General features: G+C 36.2%; 1 protein-coding gene across 1 annotated transcript; it reads right to left on the reverse strand.

The window, feature by feature from the left end:
* Nucleotides 1-1,213: 1,213 nt before the first annotated feature.
* Nucleotides 1,214-24,552, reverse strand: LOC149553389 (cytochrome B561, amino-terminal protein). Its single transcript, XM_089788854.1, has 7 exons — nt 24,145-24,552; nt 4,907-4,962; nt 3,765-4,771; nt 3,454-3,652; nt 3,049-3,234; nt 2,305-2,681; nt 1,214-1,743 (listed from the first exon to the last, which is right to left on the reverse strand). The coding sequence occupies exons 1-7, from the start codon at nt 24,315-24,317 to the stop codon at nt 1,594-1,596; spliced, it is 2,148 nt and encodes a 715-aa protein (XP_089644980.1). The 5' UTR covers nt 24,318-24,552; the 3' UTR covers nt 1,214-1,593.
* Between the last annotated feature and the right edge of the window lie 757 nt (nt 24,553-25,309).

Below are 25,309 nucleotides of genomic sequence, written 5' to 3' on the forward strand. Positions count from 1 at the left end.
ATTGAACAACTTTGACTTTCTACATACTTTAAAAATGTCAGCTAATGGTTAACAAATGGTTTAAAACCTTCAATATTGCGAAGGGAAATTCAACATAGGTGTGTCCTAGTTCAAAACTATTGCCTAATAAAATAGCGTGGTACTAGGTATAAACCTAAGAGGAAAGCATCAGAGATACAATGATGGAAAAAGATGATAAAATTGATAGCAATGATAGATTAAGATTCTAAAAAGAAAGGGTGAGCTACTACAAGAATACTAGAAAGGAACCATTTTTTTTCAAATCAAAAAAAGGAAAAAAAAATATATATATATATCAATCAAAGATATAATAGTGGCAACATGCCAAATGTTAGAAAGACAAATACATGAGGGCGTCATGGGGAAGCAATGAATAACACTATTAGAGAAAGCTATGCAAGATGCTAGTTGTGTTAGAACGTAAAAGCCAATAGATGTGTTTAAATCTGAAACTGACCCACTACATTAACAAGTCCACGTTCATTGACACAAATGTACAAATTCATGTCAATTTCACAAGAACTTAATGTCAAATTATCATAAAAAAATAGGTCATGAATAAAAGCAATTTGTTGCCTAAAATAAGGTGATAAAACACCTCCAAACTCTATCCTTTAAAATTGTTTGCTTTATTGTTATTGGATGTTCATTCAAAATAGGGCATATCATTTACACAGCCAAATTAATCATTATCTACCAATACACCTAATAAATAACCTAGATTGTTGTTTTAAAACAATAGGCCACGCTTTGACATTATTACAACAATCAGCTGAAAGGAATAAGCTTTAAGCTTCCTTGTTCTAAGAGTCTTGATTACATACTGCATTAGAATTTAAAACCAAATGGTTCTAAATCACTCCCAAATACCTAAGTAAAATATGCATTGCACATGTAAGTTACAAGCATGAAAAAAAGCACACTGCAAACACTTGCCAAAATATAGTTTTACACATTTTATTTGGTGGTTACATTAAACAATATATAAATGCAGGCTCCATAGTTTACTAAGTAATATAGCATGCAATCTACATTAAGCTATATATAGTTTACTCTATCTGAAACTGTGCAAATGACCAATTTAAGTCAAGGTACTATGAGTAGGATATCATAGTCACAGAGACTAGATTATATAAAGCATAAATAGAAGATGCCTTGGTCCTACATCATGACTCAGGTTTCAGTCGGAAAAGAAACAAAAATCATGTAATGCCATTATATATGAATATATGAAATTGAAATAACATCACTGCCAAGAAGTTATTACTCTCTTCAGAGTGCCATATCCCTACGAAGGAATTTCTTCAATGGTTGTGCATACTGATGTAACTCTTGCAGCCATCCTAAGTGATTGAAATATCAGTCTCATCAAGCAGCACAACTATGATTGTTGCAAGAAACGGAGCTTTTGGGGATTACACATAAAATTTAGAAAGGAAAAATGACACCATCATGATTAGCTTCTAACAAATATTTGATGTCTTTGATTTGTAGCATATCAACAAAACTGAGGCACTGAAAAATGTGTGTTTATATGCATTAATGCCTTTGTAAGATGAAAAAGTATGTGCATTATGGTACATAACCTTGTGATTGTGTCTCCAAAACTGACAGTATATTGAAAGCGGAAGAGCCAAGGTTGATTCCTTGGACCATTCCTCCATGGGCCACCTTAATTCTGTGGCAAAGAAGTAATATTGCATCCCAAAGAGCAGTTCGACCCTGATAACACAAGAAAATGATTTTTTAGTCTGTAATAAATTAATTTAAATTACATATTAACAATTGCAAGGTACCATAGGTTGCAAGCAGGAGGCAGAAGAAACCTTTAAAGCGAGATATGTCTATCTAGCAGGCATTGCTATCAATAAGACAAGCAAAAGTCTAGTAAGGATGTGGCGACCCAAGTGTGCCTGATTATTCTCATTACAAGAATTTAACAGTTGAACATTGGGGACCTGCAAGATGCTTATTTAACTGCAGTCCCAAATTTGAAACTCGTACAATTTTTTATTTATTCTAGTTATAGTTGACGGAAGCATTAAAAATTAAAATGCTTTCTAGCCTACCACTACAGCTTTTCAGGACTTTACATGGGGGCCTGAAGTTATAAAATGGATAGCAGGTATGTTCTCTGGCATACACTTTGTGATAGCAGATACAAGTTTTCCAATCAATAGACCAGTGTTTCATTATGAAAATCCTCACATCTCAGTATGTACCCTTGATATACAAAAAATAGAAAACCTCATTCATAGAAAGATTTCAGAGACAACAAGATACCTGAAAGGAAAACTGCAGCTTTTTGTCCCAATATATTGCAAAAACTGGGGGACTCTGCTTTCCCACCACAAGTATACAAGCGCCAGGATGCAAAACACTAGGGACAGTGGACAGAACAGCAACATATTTTTCTGGGAATCGTTCCTTGGAAGGCAATTTTCCAATAAATAGGGGATTTTTACTGGACTGTGTACTAGGATAAGCCAAAGGATCAACGTGCAACATCCACTGAGGATGCTCAAGAAGTGCACAAAAAAGGTAAAGTAGAAGATGTGAATCTGTAGGCAGCTCCAGAGTCCATCGATTGTGCACTTTGTCATAGACTTCCCCACCCCCAGCAAACTCATACTTCTTCACACATGTTCCTTCAGCAAGTTCTACAAATTGCAGATAAACCATACAATCACTAGGAAGTCTTTTGATAATCCGAAGCAATATGAAACATGAAATTAAATTAATGAAACTAATATTAATAAAATTGAAGTGTTCAGTCCAAGAGATTCATTTGGAATTTCGAGAGAAAAACTATTTTCTTTTGCATCAAAGTTTTGGATCACACTCCCTGATCCATCATCAGGATGAAAAACAGTGACAATGAAGCATGATCCAAGACATTGATGCAAAAGACACAACCTTTTTCCAGAAACTCTTCAATTGATTAGATTATTGTTATTTAAAACACATGCCAATCAGTTTACACCTGTTGCCATTGCCTAATCTAGAATTCCACTCAAAAAAGTCTACCTCTGATCCGCTGTACAGTGTAATCGGCACGAACACTACTCTGTGGTAGCAAACCCTTGACCCACTCCCCTTTCATCAGTGCACGAAGCCTCTGATGCTCTGTTACAGTATCCAAGCATTCCTGTATAACAGGATTGAAAGGTTTCTTTTGTGGAGGTTGAAGGCCTAGTAATGATGGCTGTGGAGCTATAATTAAGCAAAATGTTAAAAACTGTTAGATAGCCAACTATCAATTAAATACAATGAATCATCAGATATCTTAAACACGGCATAGAAAAATGCTCTGTTCTATGTTGAGCTGAGGACGTCAATATAACTGCAAGCACACTTCTAATCAAAGCAAATTCAATTATATTGAGAATGTTCAATGAAAGTAAAACAAAGTTAAACAGTAACAAAACTTACTCGGAGGTGCATGCCGTGCTTGTATGAGAGTAGCTCGCAACTGATGGAGGATAGTATCCTCATCAAGAGTATACGTTGTGTGCCATTCGTTAGAAGAATTATCAGATGAAGCTGCAGTGGCTACTCCAGAATCTGGTATGTTATTCCCTACTTGTGTTACAGTGATAGAAATACCGAGCTTTGCTGTTGCTTGGATAACCTATATTGTAAATAAAGAAAAAACTTGTAATCCTGATTTGTATTCAAAAATAGGGAATCTAAGTGACACTATTGCATTTGACAAGATTTATGCAACAGGAGCAATAGATAACCTGGATATGACTGGTAGCAATTTTTTGAACAAGCAGATTTAGCAGAACTTTAGAGAACCACTGCCGAAGCTGGTCTCTCCATTGTTCTATATGAGGATATATTCCCAAATTCTGAAAGGCTTCTATTGATTGTTCTATTGACATCGGAAGTGGGAGGTCACCCTCTCCCTTCTTTGGAGACGTGCTAAATTTTTGTGAACTTGGAGACATTCTGACAGACCGCAAGGGAGTTGTTCTTGGAGTGCCCAAGATAGATCCTGAGTTGACAGAACCTGGAGATGTACCACCCACTCCACGAAGGGTCGGTGGTGGCGTCACAAGAGACTGGTTTGCAGGTGATGTTGCCTTAGATGCAGAATCTGTCATTTTTTCCTCTACATCAGCCAAAAACTCTTGAAGCTTTTCTTCTGTGGGTATATCTTCCTTTGTAAGAGAAGACCTCCGTTTGGACCATGGTGTTGTGAGATGCTTATCTCGGGAGGGTGAGCTTTGACCCAGTACCTGTGAAATAGGTGATACTGACAGATACAAGGTACTTTGAGATCCCGGTGATCTGTTTGCTAAAGGAGAAGTGAAAGACAAAGACTTGCCAACACCCACATCCCGTCTCTCGAATCCAGTCCACTGAGATTGACCAGGTCCTATTCCATAAGAACTTCTCAAAGATGATTTATGAACAGGCACTAACAAATTTGAGGGGGATGAATTAGATTTTTGTCCTGATCTTGGTGGCTTTTGTCTAGTACCAACATCTGAAGTTGATTCCATGTCTCCCTGTTCCACATTTCGCTTTCTAAGCCCTAGGAGTTCATGTTGACGTTCTGTGAGACCAGAGGGTGGTGTACCTTGGTTTGATTTTGATTTTGCTGGTGAATCTTGAGAATGGCTTTTTAAAACACCGACTGTTGAATCCGCCCATCCTTGCAATGATATGGCATTATGGAGAGCCGATATAGATGACAAGAATGCCACACCAGCTGCAAACTCTGCTGTCTTCAGGAAGACATCTTCAATCACAAGAAACAGATAGACTAGTCTTAGATTTTAATACAGTAAAGAATTCAAATTTCTATCCATTTTAGTCTGAAACCACAAGTGGATTGAAATATTTCTGCAAAAATAAAACAGAGCTCAAGACTTACAACCAAAAGATTGGATGATATCAATAGATTCTATGACTTCAATAAGCACTTCTTCCCTGCAACAATTCATAAAACTTCTTGTCAGATGATGCTAAAGACTTTTGCAATGACCCCACTTGTTTAAGAAAAAATCCACACATTCATTTTTGCGTTTTTATTTGAATTTTGGTAAATATCAGTGTGATACCAATACTGGGGTACATCAAGACGTCGAGACGCTGGGATGAGTTTCTGGGACGGAGGAACAAACGGCCTCGATTTTGGGACAGCAAGGGGACGGTGGGGGCATGGCAGAGGGGCAGGGGATGTTGTATGCTACACATGTAGAACTTGAAATGCTAGTTATGAAATGATGTTTCCGTATGAAATACCGAATTGAAATACTTGAAAATAACAAAATCACAACCCTAACCAAAACCATTGATCATTTAACATAGTACATACCCAATAGCAGCATTCAAAAATCATCAAATAGAAATTCAAGTATCCGTCCCAGCTACAGCATTGCTGTGGAATGGCGGAGGGGAGGGTACTCCGGTACTCCAAGTACCTAGCGTGGGGACGTATCGGAGATGGGGACAGGTACTTAGAGGCATAGTTTGCAAACTCTCCGAGTACTCTCAAAGTTTCCGAGTACTCTCAAGTTTTTTTGCTGGGAGAGTACTCTCAAGTTTAACTCTCGCATATTTATAGATGTAAAAAAATGTAAGTAAAAATGTTGATGTAGGGAAAACATTTGATTAGATGCATTTTTCACATCATTTTAGTGCTATAAAACTACACATTTTCTCTATTGAAATGTCAGTTACTAATTTAATACATTTTGTAATTGTATTCTACAAAAACATATATGTTTATTTAAGAGATTTTAAAAATTTTAGTACTTTCTGAGTTGCCGAGTTTTCCCTGAGTTTTTGTCGAGTAAATGCCGAATTTTTTCGGAGTTGAAAATTTTGGGCTTGCCAAGTACTCTCCGAGTCCGAGTCTGAGTCTGCAAACTATGCTTAGAGGTTTTGGGAGGGGCGCAAGTCCCCATGTTTCACTAGTAATATTTACTATGGTAATGGCAAATGCCTATGTTCAAAAAGGCTTGAAATTGAATTTTTGTAGATGAATGACAGTTACTCATTTGATAGTTTACTTATGTCCCATAAAGTTTCAACTTTCAAGGTCAGGAGGAAATTATAGGACATGTTTTAGGGATAGGGAAACCATAGCTCTAAATTCAAGAAAACTTCTAAAATATTAACAGCTGGATAAAAACATTGGTGACCCAATCCCCTAGAAATATCAAGAACATATAGAAAATGTATGAAAATCCATAGAATTATAAAAGTAAACATCAAATAACCTAAGTTACCGATGCGGCCTCCTAGAGCCTGGAGGCGGATGCAAACGGATGTGGGATGCATTTGGAAGCGTGTTGGATGCCGGCAGGATGCATTTGTTGAGTGCTAACTTCTGTAATATATATATAGAAAGAGAGAGAGAGAGAGAATTATTGCTGTCTAGAACTTTACAGACCAAATCACTGCCCAGACTCAGTCGCTGACCAGAACTCAGCTACAGGCCTGGTATGGGCCTCAATCAGCTTGTAAAACACCCTTAAAGGAGTATTTCAGACTTATATGGAACTGTTGTAGCAGTCCCTAACATAGACAGCTCCTTCTGTGGGAGTATGACCCTCTAGCAGGTATGAATATAGCAAGGAAGCCTTTGAATGTGTAAAGTCCTACTCCAACCTTGGATGGCTCTTCCAAAACTCCCAACATTACCCAGATTGGTATGGCCAGCTAATAGACAATTTGTAATAGCGGTAAGCACTCGATAAACTCCCAAGAGATAGACAATTATATATTGCCTTGTGAGAGCAATGTCGTGCGTTTTGTGAGAGCCAGTAGATAGACAATTATATATATATATATATATATATATAATGTTTAGCAATATTATATAAATATAAAATAATGTTTAGCAATATTATATATATAAAATAATATTTAGCAATATTATATTATATGGATAATATATATATACACAAACGCATCCACACGCATCCACATGCCTCCCAAAAAAAAATCACGCTTCCTGCATCCATTTCTGAGTCCGCATCTGAATCGGTAACTTAGCAAATAACCCATAAATAAATCTTAAATACAGATATGAAATATATAAACCCCTTTTTATCTCAAAATAAGTAAAACAACTAAAAGTAGAAAGAATATAAAAATATATCAATAATAGAAATCTATAAATAACGAAGTATGAAAATAAGATATCAGAATTAGTCAGAAATAAGCAAGTGTCCAATGTTAACAAGCTGGCAATATGATGCAACACACCTTATATGGCACAATATTGACAATTATTATAACCAGAGTAGCAAAAAATTTATGATCTGTGTTTCTGTGTACTAAAACAATGCCTGTTGTTGAAGTTTTGTAGCTTAAGACAGATTATATTGAAGAAATGAATATTATATTAAATATTATGTGAGATATATATATATATATATATATATATATAAAACACTATTATTGAGGAAATCCTTTGGAGTTAGGAGTTGAAACCTGATTAGAGGTCAGGCATGAAGAGGCACCTTTTCATGAGACATACCCATGAACGGGCATGTCTCCACCTTGTGGAAACATGTCCACTCGTGGATATGTCTATTCATATCCTTTATAATGCAGATCCGATCCCAAGGAAACACATCAAAAAAAATACATGTTCTGCCCTTTGGAATTCGGTGACTACAATTATCAGATTCAAAATTACAAATCAATATTCAGTATTTATCAACATTGAATGTCATTTCATACACATTTGCAGTGGTCCTACTTCTTCAACATGAGCCAGGCTGCAAATGAATAGAAAGGAAAGCATACCAAAAGAGAAAAGATATTCAGATCGTTAAAGAATATTATCACAGTTATATCATAGCACAGAGGACATACAAGCATCTTCAGATCATCGACTGGAAATTTATATCACTAAGAACAAAAGTCACGGTACATACAGAAGATCAAGGCACATATTTTATATTTATTATTATTATATATATATATATATATATATAAAATAAATGCAAGAAATATCTAATATACTAATATATGCAAAGAAATGCAAGAAATATACAAAAACAAATCATTTGATAATATGACTATGAATCTATGATACTTAACCCTTTATCAAAATTCAAGATGTTTCAAAATTCATATGATATATCAATATCAATATATGCTTGTTCAACATAAGCGTTTAGTCTTAAACAATAAGTTCAAATAGGTCATGTTCAAGATTCCAACAAAATAAAAACATAGTTAATGATTGAAGTCTGAAGATTCAATCAATCAAGAAAATCCACATTCTCATCATCATCTCCAACTGCTGAAAGATCATTTGAACCAAGCATGGTTCCACTTAAGCTAGATGCACCACGTGCCATGCTATCATCATCACCGTCTCCAACTGTAATAAGATCATGAAGTGTTGCATCCAAATATGCACACTCAAGGGCTACATCCCAAAGCTTTGTTGCCCCTTCTAATGATCATTCTTACGTGACAAAATACGCAAGTTGGTGTAGACAAAGACCAAGTCCTCAACTTTCTTGGAGCCCAACCAGTTGCGCTTCACTGAATGGATAAAGGAGTATGTACTCCAATTCCTTTCGGCAGCAAGAGAACTAGCAACCTAGATAGCTGTCACAAAACATAAAAATGAAAAGCAAATTAATTTTAAAGAATATGTGAAACACTAAATTCTAGAATGCAAGTGTAAACATAAAAGTTTAAAACAAATTTACAAAACAAAATAAAAAACTTATTTGTGATAGGACCTTGATTGCAAGAGGTTGAAGATGCTTGAAAGCTTGACCATACATGTACCACCATGTGATAGCTTCCATTCTATTTTGGTCCTTTAGTGCAAATGGAGAATGCCTTAACCCCAAAGCAAACAACCCAAATTCTTCCCTCACTTTTTCATACATTTCTTCTAGTGGGAAGAGTCTTGTAAGAGCTTTGTAGCACCCCTCAGCAACCTCCTCATCCGCAAATGGTGCAACTCTACCATGCATACCAACTACCTCCTCACTATAGTACCTAGGAGATAAGGCATATGCAAGGAGGTGCAATGGGGTAGTCATCTTATTCCAACAATCGTTGATAATTGCTTGCACTTGTTTGCATAAGGCTTCTGTAATGTCCCCATCTTTTTAGCATCTAAGTGGCATTCTTAGCCTTGACATTCTCCGAAGGCTAAGTGGAGAAATAAGGAGAAATTGATTAAATTAATTCCTCATAAAGTCAATAAATAAATTAAAATAAAAAGGTGACTTTATACTTAGTTAATTTAATTAATTGAGAGTGCATTAATTATTGGAAGGGGGAAACTTCTGATAATTTAATTTTCTAGAAGCATAATTAATTATTGTATTGCAAGAAAGAAGCTTCTAGCGAGTGCATTAATTATTGAAAGGGGGAAACTTCTAGTAATTTAATTTCCTAAAAGCACATTAATTATTGGAAAGGGAGAAACTTCTAGAGAATGCAATTATCAAATATTTTATCTCCTTCTAGAAGGGTGAAGGAAAAGTATAAATATAGGTGAGAGCTTCATTCTTTATCATCCGATTATTGTGAATTGCATCTGATATTAAGTTGGCAGAAGAAACTAAGGTTTCTAATTTTAGTCAACAATTGGAGAACTTCAACTCTTCAGTGTTGCAACCATTTGAGGTGGTGAAATATCCATTGAATTTGGTATTCAGGAGAGCCTCAATTCAAGAGTTCTATTTGTGCTTAAATTAGAGAATAGATTTTGGCTGCTACAGCATGCATGTACGTTGTTGTGCTACAGTATCTATGTTTGATTCATTTCCATTCTTAGGCATCACTATTATCAGGTTTCTCTTGTAACTATTAGTAGTTATCATTATACTTCATAAGCATATGATTTTGTTGTGATAATTCATAATCAAATTTTGGCATTAATGTAGTCATTATTGTATGTCAATTGTTTGTCAAAATGTCAGTTGGTTGTAGATATGCATTTCATGTCTAGTTTCCATGTATTTGCATTGAAAATACCAAAAGAATTGCACTTGCATATTAGTTCCTTGTAAGAGGATATTACATTGGTATTAGAACTTGCTTGCAAAGTGTTTGACAAAATGTCGAACAACTGAACTAGAGAAGATTTTGATGTTTGAAGAAGTTATAACCTGTTGGGGTTACTACATTGGTATCAGAGCTAAATCTTGCCATCCTGAGGGTTTAGCAATCACATGCAGCCACCTGGGGTTGGCTCTCACAGATTTTCCATTCACAGGCAAGCTTTATTTGACAAGGAACAAGATTTTTACAGGCAGCCAGACACCATGGGTGACAGGCAAGAGCGTAGCCCACCAAGAGACAATAGTAATGAAGATCCAGAAACAAGGGAATTTTACAGAGCAATGATTATAGGACAAGAGAGAATGGCACAAGTTTTGCAGACACTCACCACCATGGTTGAGCGCATGAATCCACAAGATAGACGGAATCAAGAACAAGAGGATAACAGGTGTGCAGTGGGATCACCTAGAGCTCATAGAACTCTTTCCAGAACAGCAGACAGGCCCACACGTCCTACCTTTGTTAGAGAAGAACCAGTACAAGAACCAGCAGATGAAGTTGAGGATGAGAGATTTGCAAATATCCTTATGGCTGCAAGTGATGAATGGGAATTATTGGCACCGCAAGTTCGGGAGAGGATGACTTTTGAACACTTTGTAAATCAAAGAAGAGAACATTACAAGTCACTCGGACAGGATAGGAGGCCTAGGGGTTAAAATAGTGAGCTGAAGAGGACTACAGGCAAGCTTATTATGCCTAGATTTGATGGGAGTGGAAAGATAACAGCTTAAGCTTGGATTCATAAGCTTGACACATTTTTGGCACTAAGGCCAATGACAGAGATTGAAGCTATCAAATACGCCACTTTGCATTTGGAGGAGTAGCACATGATTGGTGGTACCATGGTATGGTAGCATTTCAACATAATCAAGTGACAGAGTACTAGGACTTTGTGAAAAGGTTGGTTGAAAGATTTAACAAGAAAGATCCAGAGGTTTATTAAAGGGAATTAGCACAGCTGAAACAAACAAGCATCTTGGAGTATTTTATTGGTGAATTTCAGCGGTTGGCAGTCATGGTGCCAAACATTTCAGAGCGTAGATTGATAGTTCTTTTCATTGAAGGCTTATCCGAACTATTGAGAAGTTGGATAAAAGCATTTGATCCCATTTTTTTACAGGAAGCTATGAAAAATGAAAGAAGTATGGAACATGCAATCCCAACAAACAAATTTCAATCCAAAGGAGCATCTTCTAGTAAGGATAACAAACCATTTTATAAAAAACTAGAGAGGACTGATTTTAAAAATGATTCTAAAAATAAAACTCCAACATCTTTTAACAGGGAAACATTAATTGATTTGAGAAAGAAAAAATTATGTTTCTACTGTAAGGGACCCTATGATGCAAACCATGACTGTCCTCTTAGACCAAAGGGCAAAGCTAATAGAGTTATGTGGGCATACTATGAGGAATCAAAATCAAATAATTCAGACTGGCAATCTGATATAGCGGAAATAGATGGTGAAAAAAAGGAAGACAAGGCTGAAAACTTGTCTAAAATGGAGTTCATGGATGGGGAAGGAGATGGGCAACTTAGGGAAGCTCGTCTCACTAGTATTAAGCAAGAAGGATCATTTTGAATGAGAGGAGTACTTGCTGGACAGCGAGTTATAACTTTGGTTGATACCGGTGCTACTCATAATTTCATTGATGCTAGGTTGGTGAAAAGGCATGGCATAAAAACAGAGGAGTCTGAGGAAATCAGAGTGAGGGTAGTTGATGGCTATGCCCTCAATTGTGATCGTAAGATCACTAGACTCCCATTGGAAGTTAATAATTATGCCTTTAAAGCAAATTTCTATGTTGTGCCTATGGGTGATACAAATATAGTCCTTGGGATGAGTTGGTTGCACGATATTGGCGAGTTCACTTTTAATCTCAAGGAGATGGAGATGAGGTTTAAAGTAAATGAGAAGACACAGATTCTTAAGGCAATCAAGAACAGTGATTTCAGAATGGTCTCTTTCTAGAGGATGGCAAGATTGATTCAACATGATCAGGTAGAGTGAGCGGCAGAGTGCATGTTAATGCCATCACATGAGGGGCAGCAGAAGACTGAATATCCTCCTGATATTCAGAAGCTTAGAGTTAAACACTCTAAGGTGTTTAGTGACATTCCACTAGGTAGACCACCAGACAAGGGTATTGAGCACATCATTGAGTTAGAGGAGGGGGCTAAGCCCATCATGATTACACCTTACAGGCATCCGAAGAGGTTGAAGGATGAAATTGAAAAAACCATATAGGAGTTACTTGCTATGGGCCACATTAGACCAAGTAAAGTCTCCTTTAGCTTCTTCAATGGTGTTGGTGAAGAAGAAGGATGGGACATTAAGGACATGCATTAATTACAGGGTGCTTAATAGGAAGACAATTAAAAACAGGTACCCTATTCCCAAGATCGATGAGTTGATAGATGAGCTTCATGGAGCTTGCTTCTTCTCAAAAATAGATTTGAGTTCAAGTTATCACCAAATCAGAGTTAGATAGAAGGACATCGAGAAGACAGCCTTAAGATGTCATTGTGGCCATTTTGAGTTTGTAGTTATGCCATTTGGGTAACTAATGCACCTGCTACTTTTTAGGCAACAATGAATAGGGCTTTCCATCCTCGATTGAGGAAATTTGTACTTGTCTTCTTCAATGATATCTTGGTGTACAGTAGATCTTGGGAGGAGCACTGGGTTCACCTTGACACGGTGTTGGATATATTGGGCATAGAGTCCTTGTATGCAAAGGAGTCGAAATGTGATTTGGGTATGATAGAGTTGTTGTATTTGGGTCACATCATCGTATGCATGGATCCTGAAAAGATTCGTGCCATTGTGGAGTGGCCTTCACCGGTGAACCTTACACAATTGAGGGGCTTTCTTGGATTACGTGGTTTCTACAGGAAGTTTGTGGATGGATATTCCAAGCATACAACACCCTTGACAGATTTGATGAGGACGGGAGCTTTCTTGTGGACTCTTGAAGCATAGGAGTGTTTTGAGAAATTTACGGAGTTGATGACTTCCTGTCCAGTGTTAGCGTTACCAGATTTCAGCAAACCTTTTGAGCTACATTGTGATGCTTCCAGAGAGGGCATTGGAGCGGTGCTTATGCAAGACAAGCACCCTATTGCTTATGAGAGCAAGAAATTAAGCGGGCCAGAGCGGAGCTTAAGCATATATGATAAGGAGATGTTAGCCATTATGCATGCTTTGGCTGAATTCAGGCAATACTTAGTAGGTAGCAAATTTTGTATCAAAACCGACTATAATAGGATAAAACACTTTTTGGGGCAGCGAGATCTCAATGATAGACAGCAAAAGTGGGTGAGCAAGTTACAGTCCTATGACTTTGTTATTGCATATTTTAAGGGGACATAGAATGTAGTTGTTGATGCTTTATCACGTAGGCCCCATTTGAGCTTATTGACAGATATATCAGAGGATTGGAGACACTTGATCCTTGCAGAATATGCAAAGGATGCATGGACCGCCGGATTCATAGATGGAACTATTCAGGACAGCGAATACACCCTTGTAAATGAGCTCATCATTTACAAAGGGCGAATATTTTTGGTTCCAGGCTCAACAGTGAGGAGGATGGTTCTGAAATCTTTTCATAATTCACCTATGTCAGGACATCCTAGTTTCTACAAGACATATTGGCAGATTAGAGAGCGCTTCACATGGAAAGGGCTCAAAGCAAAAGTACTTCAATATATTAGGGAGTGTCCCACCTGCCAGCAAAATAAGCAGGAACACTCCTATCCAAGCGGTTTACTTCAGCCACTTCCGATTCCTGATAGGAAGTGGGAGTGTTTATCTATGGACCTCATCACAGGACTGCCTAGAGCCCAAGGCATGGACTACATATATGTGGTTGTGGATCGCCTTACGAAATTTGCACACTTCTTTCCGATCACTACTACATACACTACTACACAGGTGGCAAAGTTGTTCTTCAAGGAGATATTCAGACTACATGGCTTACCTCGAAGCATTGTTAGTAACAAAGACAGCAAGTTTATGAGTCATTTTTGGTAGGATCTATTCAGGTTGTGTGTGACAAAGCTCACTCTAAGTACTAGCTACCACCCTCAAATAGATGGTCAAACACAAATAGTGAATAAATGGGTGGAGGGATATCTCAGAAATTATATAGCAAGGCAACAGAAGGCATGGGTAAAGTGGATTCATCTCTGTGAGTATTGCTACAATACCACTTATCACATCTCTATTCAGAAGTCACCCTTTATGGCCCTGTATGGGTATGAGGCACCCAATTTTATGGATCTTCTTTTGAGTGACAGTAGAGTGCCCAGTGCAGGTGATTTGTTACAGGAGAGTCCAGACATTGTTAAGACTCTCAAGGATAATATAACCAAAGCACAGAATCAGCAAAAGCAGAATGCAGACCAGACGAGGGCAAATCGGACTTTTGAGGTTGGAGATATGGTGTATCTTATGTTGCAGCCTTACCATCAATCCACTCTCAAGAAGAGTGGTGTCGTGAAACTTAAGCCACGATACTATAGTCCATTCAAGGATTATTATGAAAATGGGAGAGGTGGCTTATGAGTTAGATTTGCCAGCAGAGAGCAAGGTGCACAAGGTTTTTCATGTGTCACGCCTCAAGAAGGAGCTAGGACATCATATTGTTCCTTCTACAGTGCTCCCACCCTTGGATGATGAGGGAAAATTGATATTGGTGCCAAACGCTATCATTGATTTCAGGGAAAGGAACTTGAGGCAGTGCACTATAAGGGAGTATTTGATGAAATGGAAGGACCTGCCAGTAGAGGATGCAACATTGGAGAATGAGGAGATTTTGCACCATCCGGACTTGAAGTTGCTTGAGGACAAGCAATTTCAGGGAGGGCGAACTACAATGTCCACGTCTTTTTAGCATCTCAATGGGGTTCTCAGCCTTGACATTCTCCGAAGGCTAAATGGAGAAATAAGGAGAAATTAATTAAGTTAATTTCTTATAAAGTCATTAAAAAAAATAAAATAAAAAGGTGACTTTATATTTAATTTATTTAATTAATTGAGATTGCATTAACTATTGGAAGGGGGAAACTTCTAGTAATTTAATTTTCTAGAAGCACAATTAGTTATTGTATTGCAAGAGAGAAGCTTCTAGTGAGTGCATTAATTATCGGAAGGGGGAACTTCTAGTAATTTAATTTCCTAAAAGCACATTAATTATTGGAAAGGGAAAAACTTCTAGAGAATGCAATTATTAAATATTTTATTTCCTTCTAGAAAGGTGAAGGAAAAGCATAAATAGAGGTAGAAATTCATTGTTTATTATTCGATTATTGTGAATTGCATCTGATATTAAGTTTAGAAAAGAAACTAAGGTTTTTGATTTCAGTCAGCCATTGGAGAACGTCAACTCTTCAGTGTTGCAACCATTTGAGGTGGTGAAATATCCATTGAATTTGGTATTCAGGAGAGCTTCAATTTAGGAGTTCTATTTGTGCTTAAATTGGAGAATAGATTTTGGCTGCTACAATACGCATGTATGCTGCCACACTACAATATCTATGTTTGATTCATTTTCATTCTTGGGCATCACTATTATCAGTTTCCTCTTGTAACTATTAGTAGTTATCATTGTACTTCATAAACATATGATTTTGTTGTGATAATTCAGAATCAAATTTTGGCATTATTGTAGTCATTATTGTATGTCAAGTGCAAAATGTCAATTGGTTGTACGTATGCATTTCATATCTAGTTTCCATGTATTTGCATTGAAAATACCAAAAGAATTGCACTTGCATATTAGTTCCTTGTAAGAGGATATTACATTGGTATCGGAACTTGCTTGCAAAGTATTTGACAAAATGTCGAACAACTGAACTAGAGAAGATTTTGGTGTTTGAAGAAATTATAACCTGTTGGGGTTATTACAGCTGCGCATTGTATGGGGTCACTCTCATGTGCTTGTATAGAATGTTTTACCTTCTCAACCATGGTTTCCATGCCATCATACACATCCCCCAAGCAAGGTGTATCTGTATCAACAAAACAGAGCATAGTCATGATGGGCTCGGTGAAATCCAATACATATGCCACACGAGCCCACCAACTCTCATTCAAGATCAAATCCCTAATCCTTTGCGCTCATTCTAAATTTGAGATCTTCCATACGCCCCATTGATTACCAATAACCATTTGACTTAATGCAGCTTTTACCTTGAGGAGTTATCTCATAACAATTGTATGAGATGCAAAATGGGTCTCAACAACCTAAGCAAGTTAACAATATGTCAATCGACAATATAATTATATATTTTAATTTTTAACTAAATTACAAAACCATGAAACTTAGTAATTTTAAAAATATAATTTACCTTCAGCAACTCCAATTTGGAGTATTTTCTAAAAATGGATTGTGGCATGTGGTGGTTGGTCACAAACATCTGTATGTCCTCCCCTTCTTCATATATTTTCTTCACCCACTCTACTTCAGTGCCAATCCTCTACATGATCAAGTTAAGGGAGTAAACAGTGTATGGAGTCCAAAAAATATGCTCATACCAAATCTCAACTAAAGAACCCGCACCCCTGCAATTTTTGGCATTGTCTGTGACCACCTGTACCACATTCTTACTACACACCATCTCAATGTCCTTGATGAGAATTTTAGAAATGAATTTGGAATCCTTCACTTGCCCCTCCCAATCAATAGCCTTCAAAAACATTGCCCCTTTGGGGGAAACTGCAAGCACATTAATCAGTGGCCAGTTTCTTGTATCCTTCCAACCATCTGACACAATAGTTAGACCCAAAGTTTTCCAAGATTTTTTGATTGGTTGAAGGTCTTTCTCTATATGTGCCTTCTCTTGTTGCAATAGAGTCGTACGCACCTTTTCATACCCCGAGCTTGTGTAGTCAACTAGTGATTCTTTGATTGCTGCCACCATTTCCTTCGAATATGGCGATCTCACCAAGTTGAAAGGAAGCCCATTCGCATCGAGGCAATGTGCAATAGCTTCATCAACACGATCTCTTGCCTCCAATTTAAATGCGGTGTGCAATGGGCCTCTTTTGTGGGTTGAAATTCCCACTTCTTCCTCATCCTCTCCTGGCACAGGTACTTCCAAGAATGGGTGTTGGGAGGATGCAATTGGTTCAATGGGTGCATGCAACTTGCTCTTTGAGGAAGGACCTTGATAGTAGCTTTTTTTTTAATCTACTGATCAATGCATTGGCAGCTTCTTGTTCTCTAACAAATGAAAGTATTTCTACACTAATCATCCCAGTACCATTTTTTCCTTTGCACATTTCAAATCCTTTGCCAGTAGGGCCCATAAAATGAAGCTTCACTCCGGAATATGAGCTATTAAAAGGTTTTCCTTTGTTACTTTGACAATAAATGCACTTCCAATAGTATGAGCCACCTACTGAAACCTGTGATATCCGTGTTGTATGTCTCCACAAAGGAGAACCTATATCAATTTTGAAATTATCAGTCCCTTCCCCTCCTTGGCCCCCTACTGAACTTTGACTAGCACTACCACCGGTATCCATTCTTCCCTAGTTTTTTGCAACCTATTCTATAAGAAAATAAATAAATTTTAATTAAGTCCTAACAACTATGAACATCATGCATACAAGTGGAAAGAAGTTAGAAAAAATTACTAAAATAGATGCTCAAAGTTGCTTCTGCATATCTTTCAAAAAAAAATTTGAAAAAATACTTCAAAAAAATCTTCAAGAACTTGAAAAAAATATCAAAAACTCTAAAAAACATCATCAAAATACTCAAGAATGGGATTGATCACTTACCTTGAATGGTTTAAACTCCTTTGAGAAAGCTATCTCTCCCTCTTCGATCAATCCTCTTCGAAAATGTTGAACTTGGCTTCACAATACCAATGAAAACTAGAGACCAAATGAGAAGTGGTTGTAGGTGCAAACAAAGTTCCAAAATGAGTTGTGAATGCTTCAATATTCACCTTTAGGGTCATTTTAGGGTTTCACAGCAAAAAAAACCTAAAAAAGCAATTACAACACATGTTTAATTGGCAACTTAAGTCATAGAAAATGTTTTTAATAAATTTTTTTTAACTTTAACGCCTGTTGGGCCCACGGATGCTCCTGGATACGTCTGGAAGCCCTGCAAATGGTGGCCGTAAGCATCTCGCATCCGATGCGGAAGCCTCTGCCTCCTAAGACAAATTGGTAACCTAGGTTTCAAGTATGGGCCCCTATAGAACCCAAAACTAAAATATCTAAAAAAATAATATAACCATATTTAATTGTTACACATAAAATAAATATTAAATATTTATTATTATAATATATGGCTATAAAAAATAAATTACAACTCATAATAATTTATCACATATTAAATTACTTTATCTATTATTCTTTAGAAAACTATATTATTTTGAATTTCTGCCAGGTGAATATATTTTGGGCCGAAAGGATTCTTTCAATAGAGCCCAATAAAGAAGGAACTGATCTACTGCACTCAACTTGAAAATAACGGATGGAAAGTTGGAAATGGAAGAAAGAATAGGTGATGAATTCAATCTACCATGTGTCCTTCATGACAAAAAAATTTGCAAATCTTAACTACAATTATTTTATTCTTTTACAGAAATTTTCTTTTTGTTTTTAAATTTTTATTATTGAGTAATTGCAAAAAAAGTGTTAGTGCCCTCATGTGGTCCTCTATGGTCCCAACAATGGCAAGAAATGCCCTAGCCACCCCTGCAATCTCTGAGGACATCCCCTACACTGCAGGGACATCAAGGAATGTTCCCTCTACTGGACACGGAAGGACACAGAGAAGTCATCTGATCCCTATACCCACATATTTAAGACGTTCCTATCTCAAAAATTCTTATGCAATTTCTTGTAGGAGACATTTTGTCCAATATTTATGTACTAGGGAAGCTTACGTGACATTGAAAGGAACTACAAAAACTTGGACTTCTCAATAAGCTAAGGCTAGAGCTTTTGTAATGTTCCCATCTTTTTAGCATCCCAGTGGAGTTCTTAGCCTTTAAGTTCTCCAAAGGCTAAGTGGAGAAATAAGGAGAAATTGATTAAATTGATTTCTTATAAAGTCATTAAATAAATTAAAATTAAAAGGTGACTTTATATTAAATTAATTTAATTTTCTATAAGCACAACTAATTATTGTATTGGAAAGGGGGAAAGCTTCTAGAGAGTGCATTTTCTAGAAGTACAACTAATTATTGCCTTGGAAAGGGGGAAGCTTCTAGAGAGTGCAGTTAAATAATATTTTATTTCTTTCTAGAAGGGTGAAGGAAAAGAATAAATAGGGAAGGCAGCCTCATTGTTGAGCATCAAATGTGTTGCCATCTACTCTTCTGGATAGCTTGTGAAGCCAAGGGTTTCTGCAGTTGTTATATTAATTGTTGAGAACGAACACTCCCATTGATTTGCATAACTGAGGTGGTGAAATATCTTCTGAAGGGTTGCGATTGTTGGAGAAGACAAACCAGTCTTTTCATTGTGCCAAATTTGTGGCCTAGGGCCAGCTTTGTGGAGTAAGGAATAAGTCGGAATTTGCTATAGTGATTTGCTATAGGAAAATTCATGTTTTGTAGCAATTCCAGGTTTTTATCTACTACATTTTGCATTGTTTGAGAGTAGATATTTAGGGCATTAGTAGGGTTTGTAAAATCTATTGTAATCTAACTTATATTAGAGTTTTATATCAAAATTTGTTGCCCTAATGTCTTATTGATGTAGATGCATATTTTCCTATTTGTAATCAATGTTATTCAAAAACAATTGCATCTTCATTGTTAGTTGTTTCCTGTGTTCTTTGGAAGCATATTTATTAAAGTTTGGCATTTAGAAAGCAATCAGAATTTACATATGCAATATATCTCTTGCTTGCAAAGTGTTTGATGAAATGTCAAACAATTGAAGTATAAAAGAATTTGGTGTTTGAAGAAGTTATAACCGGTTGGGATTATTACTGCTTTAAAAATGACTTAAATGTATAACCTTCTATTTAAGAGAATCATGTATGCTATCAGTTCTCATTATTTTCTTTATAATGAAAATGTAGTGTGATTGAAATATCAATCTAAAAATCATGTACATGGATTCTACAAGAAGGATGTTACGCAATTGCACAGAATAAAAGTTTTAAGTCTCTAATAGTTACCCTAAATGAAAGAGATCTATTTATAGAAGCAACACATCTTAAGAAGCCAAGCGTAAAGCTTTCAAATTGATTGCAGATCTAGTAAAGGTTTTGTTATCCATGACCAGGTCATAGAAGTTGTACCAAAGGTGTCAAAGTGGTTCCACTCAGCCAAGGAAAACATTAACATGCAATGGGAACTTTAACTTGTCAGAATGCAAGCTATTTTGGAGCATGAGTCATTGTAAAGAAGTTAGGAAAGTGTGTAGGGTGGTAAAAAAAATCTCAGGGAATCCTTGGAAGCAAGTTGCAGACCTTAAAATGACCTAGAAAACTTATTTTGGTAAATTATAGGAAACATAATTTGGCAAAATCATTGAAGCCACCAATCACAGCAAAATACAAATACCTGGGCAGAAGTTTAAATGATTTAGCAAATGTCCAAACTTCAGTCTGTGAAAAGTAGCAAAACTTACAACCCAAAAAAAAAGTGGAGTGTAGAGGGCTCTGTCTTTAGATCTCGCTTGTTGGACACCTAATCTTCCTTTTTTGAGGTTAAGGAAGCTATAGAGGTTGGAAAAGCAACTGAAATTATTTTACAAGTAGTAGAATGTTAGCAAAAGGGTATAAACTCCATGTTATTGTATTTTGGTGGATGGAAATAACAATGAAGTGTTTTGAAGATGCAGAGAAGATTGTAGATGTTAAGAACATTGTTCAACATATCACAGATATATCTGTGATAAATTAACTTATTGGGATAAGTTCTGCTCTGCGATAAAACATGTCATCACAGAAACTTATTGCAGATAAGTTGATAACTTGTCACAGAGAAAAGTGCAATCTATAGGTTATAAATCATGAACTTACCACGACACATTAAAAACTTATCGCCCACACCCAGGTTTTGACTGTGATGGCCCAGCAAAAGGGCAAGAGTCTTTTTTTTTGTTCGGAAGAACAGATTTAGAGAGGAGAGAAAGAGTTTGCAGGAGAAAGGTCATTTGCAACCTTCTAGAGCGATATCTTGTGGATTTGAAGCTGATTTGAAGAGATGTTCCAAGTAAATTCAGATTCACAAGTAAGCAATCAAAATTCTTTTTCTTTTCTTTTTTTTGTAAAATCATTTTGCCTTGTCTTAGTTGCATCTAAGTTTATACAAACTCTATAATACCATTTCTAATGTGCAAACTTTTAAGGGCTAGACCACCTCCCATTCCAGAAGTTTTTACTAGAGTTGATCGGAAGGGGAAGAGGAAGATGTAGACCAGTTTGATATTGTACTTGACACTTGTTTTATGCTTATAGTTTTACAAAAACAATTTGCTATTTTTAGTTTTCTTCAGAGATCAGACTATCAGACTTTGGCTACCAGCCATCAACATTCCACATGAAGATGTGATTATGTATCCTACTTGCATTTATATATATCTAGATTAGCTTGTTTGGTTTGTTTATTCATTTAATGACTCATAACATGCAACTCTTTATTAAATTTGGCAAAAAAAATCCATTTCTAATTAAATTTAAGCAATTTTTAAGTTCCCGACTTATCTCCGGTATTTGTAGTATCTTTTCTTTTTTTTGCCCTCGGCGATAAGTTGTTGATAATAATAGTTTGAACTATGGTTAGAAGCTTTTGTTTCATTGCCATAAATCTTTCTGTACACCATTGTACTGTGGTGAAGATACTGAAGCAGGAAGCATAACTCCCTCTAGTCGAAGTCTTCCCTGATTTTAGGGCTTCTCCTGGGTAATCCTTCGACTACACTCAAATCTTTTGCATGTTCTTTCTTTTAATCTTCTTGCATGCTTAGCACTTGAATAAGTCTGGTTAACCCTAATAAACATCCATAGGAGCTAGATTGTTGTGTGTTTGGTGTAGCGAAATGAGTTGACATTAAAAATCCATAGTTGATGAGTAGTATCCAAGGTATGGGCTCCCTATTTACAAATCAGTGAAGCTCTCAAATTGATTGCAGATTCACTATTCTTATCTACATGGTGGTGTTGAATTTTAAATCCGAACTTATTAATTTCATAATGATGGATTCTGCAGTGCAACCCAAAACCACAATTTAAAGTTAGACAATATGTAAGCAATTTTTATAAGTAATTATCCTGTTCTAATAATATGTTCTATGTAAGGACCTTGTACTTGTAAAGGATCTTGTAAAGATGAACCTTTTCATACCTATGTAAGGATTTTGTGATCCAATCTAGTTTACTTGATGCTAGGTAATGTAGTATGACATGCCAATGCAATCTAGAACTACTAAAGGTGATTTCTTCAATTGTCTAAATTATCTACACTTAGCCTAGGTGTGAGGGACCTATTTGTAAAAGTGGATACTTGAGAAACTTCAAGTAAATATTTTAAAGCAGTTGCATGGAGGAATTAATTGTCTATGTAAGGAACTCAAAATTGTAATGCAATTACTAGATTTGAGAGCAGATATTGAGCTCTAATACCATGTTGGAGTTGGCAGGTAGTCCCGTAGCTCCCAAAATCTAAAAAAAGTCGATCCCACTCATTATGAATTTGACACTTGGCACTAACTAGTTTAATCTTCCCCTAGGGTTGCATTCATCCTCTCTTTAAGGATTAGAGGAATTTATTTTCTATGTAAGGAACTCAAAATTGTAATGCAATGACATGATTTGAGAGCAGATATTGAGTTCTAATACCATGTTGGAGTTGACAGCTAGTCCCGTAGCTCCCAAAAATCTCAAAAAAATTGATCCCACTCACTATGATTTTGACAATTGGCACTATCTAGTTTAATCTTCCCCTAGGGTTTCATTCACCCTCTCTTTATGGATTCATTATTCATTGTAATCATTATTTTTTTGTGCATCAATACAATTCTCAGGTTGTTGAGCAAGTCTGTCTTGCTTGATCTCCATTTGTGTCAGGTGTTTTGATTGCACGTGATTCATGGATTTGTGGGATTGAACAAATAATTCCAACAATGTCATCTACTCTGAATTTATACTTGGATATAAAAAGCATTGTACAAGATTTCTTCTAGATGATATATCACATTCAATAATAAGGAATTGCAGAAGATTTAAGCATCTAGTAGTAATTTAGTAAAAGACGAGTAAATGTATAATGAATGGGTGCAAAGACCACCTTTTATCTGATCCTTATTACTGTAATATGGTCCATACACTACCAAACGGACATTCTAGGTTACCAAATTTGTTCCCATTTATTACACTAGAGAGGCTCACCTGTAATGTAATATACGTGCAAAAATGAGAGTTGTATTCATGGAGAACAGATCCAAGGGATTGCGGTATAACGATAATGAGGACACTCCAAAAAGCATGAATGAATATTTAATTCTCTTCACTATAATTAAAGGATCACAATTCTAGCAGGCAAGGTTGTTTTGTGACAAGTATGGATTAGATTCCAATGTAAATAAAAATTACGATTCTTGGAATCTTCATTCAAGCTTACCTCATTGTGAATCCATGAGCCGTACAACCTCACGCAACATTTAACAGGCCAAAAACACACAAACATTAGAAAACAGATAAACTTGTTACAGAAGGAAAATAAGCTGAACCACAGTTTCACGGAAACAAGTTCAACAATTAATGGCCTCAAAAGAAGCTCCTGCCCACTAGAACTCGTCCTCATACCCTCCCTACGCTGTCAGCTCGGGAGGAATTTGCTGGGGGAAAATAAAAAGGAAGAAAGAAAAACAACATTTTGCAACACTGTCAACTTCTCTATAACATTCCAAAAATCCATTCGGGTTTCTAAGGTTTAAGAATATCCATTTTTCTCCTTTCGTAGAAAACCAAAAAGACCTTCCCATCCGATGCTAATACATTTTGGCTACTACTTCATGAACAGGTTGACAAACTTTTAATCCAAAAGTGAAATAAGAAATATACTAAGAATTACCAAATATAAAAGCCAAGAGTCAGCAGTGAAGAAGCAAAGCACGCGATGACAATGGTGACAATGTTAACCCTTGTCGGTCGAAGGCTGGTAGCCGATAATGCATTGGCTATGGCAGGGTTTTCGTATACCATAAACTTCGGCTGATTTTTGAGAGGGCTTCCACGATATGCCATGGCAGTAGTTGTTGGAGATTTTCAGTTTGTTATTATTTCCAAGGACAATAGTCATTTAGCTCATACAGAGCCGCAATGTGTTAAGAACATCCGCTTCCCTCAGAACTCAAATAACGCCCCTGTTTTAAATCTTTTGGCACTTTAAAAAGCCCGACATGCCTAAAACTTAGCAAAAGCCCGACATGCCTAAAACTTAGCAAAGAGTCCAAAGCCAGTGACTATAAATCTTTTATGTACGGCTGCTTAAAATGTTTTCTAATTTAAGTAGTTTAAGTATTCATGTAAATTTTTTATTACAAGAAAAGAATAATTTGAAAAAAAAAATTCTAGTATACAAAGCAAGCTAAAATTAAATTTAAAGAATCACCAAGAGTCCATCACGGTTCAAGTCTTGTTGAGTGTAAGGCCTCTCAAATCTAAAAAGGGATGAGGTCAAAGATCGTACCTGAGTGAATTTGACGGAATGGATATCCCTCAGTCCTTGGTTCTTAACCAAAGAGACTAGGCAAAAAAATTTGAACCTCCATCAAAAAAAAGGTTCAAGAATTGAAAATGAGTATTAAAAAAAAAAGAAAAAAAATATCTTTATTAAACTGGTATAATGTGGTTTCACAAATTATGTTTTTTCCTTCTTTTATTTTTTCTCTTTTTCTTCAATTTTTATACAGAAAAAATATTATTAATATTATTCAAAATAAAATTGAAGATAAAATAAGCAGCAAAATTAAATATTTGTAGGGTCATTAGTTTCACAGATTACACTTTAAAAAATAGAGCAATGGTTGCTAGCCAAAATAAGCTACCCAGTTGAATGAGGACCTTCTCTAATCCACAAGAAGATTTATCAAGATGAAAGTGGACATTTAGAGGCACTTGAGAGAACAGAATTTATATTACCAAAACAGTATTATGGTAAGAGTATGTATATTATAACATATTGATGTGGCATGACTAGACAGGCAAAGTTCGATAGATAGATGGATGGAATTAGA

This window comes from Cupressus sempervirens, chromosome 6 (genome assembly GCF_028749045.1).
Source record: "Cupressus sempervirens isolate cs-2001-9-10 chromosome 6, ASM2874904v1, whole genome shotgun sequence".
Lineage (NCBI taxonomy): Eukaryota > Viridiplantae > Streptophyta > Pinopsida > Cupressales > Cupressaceae > Cupressus > Cupressus sempervirens.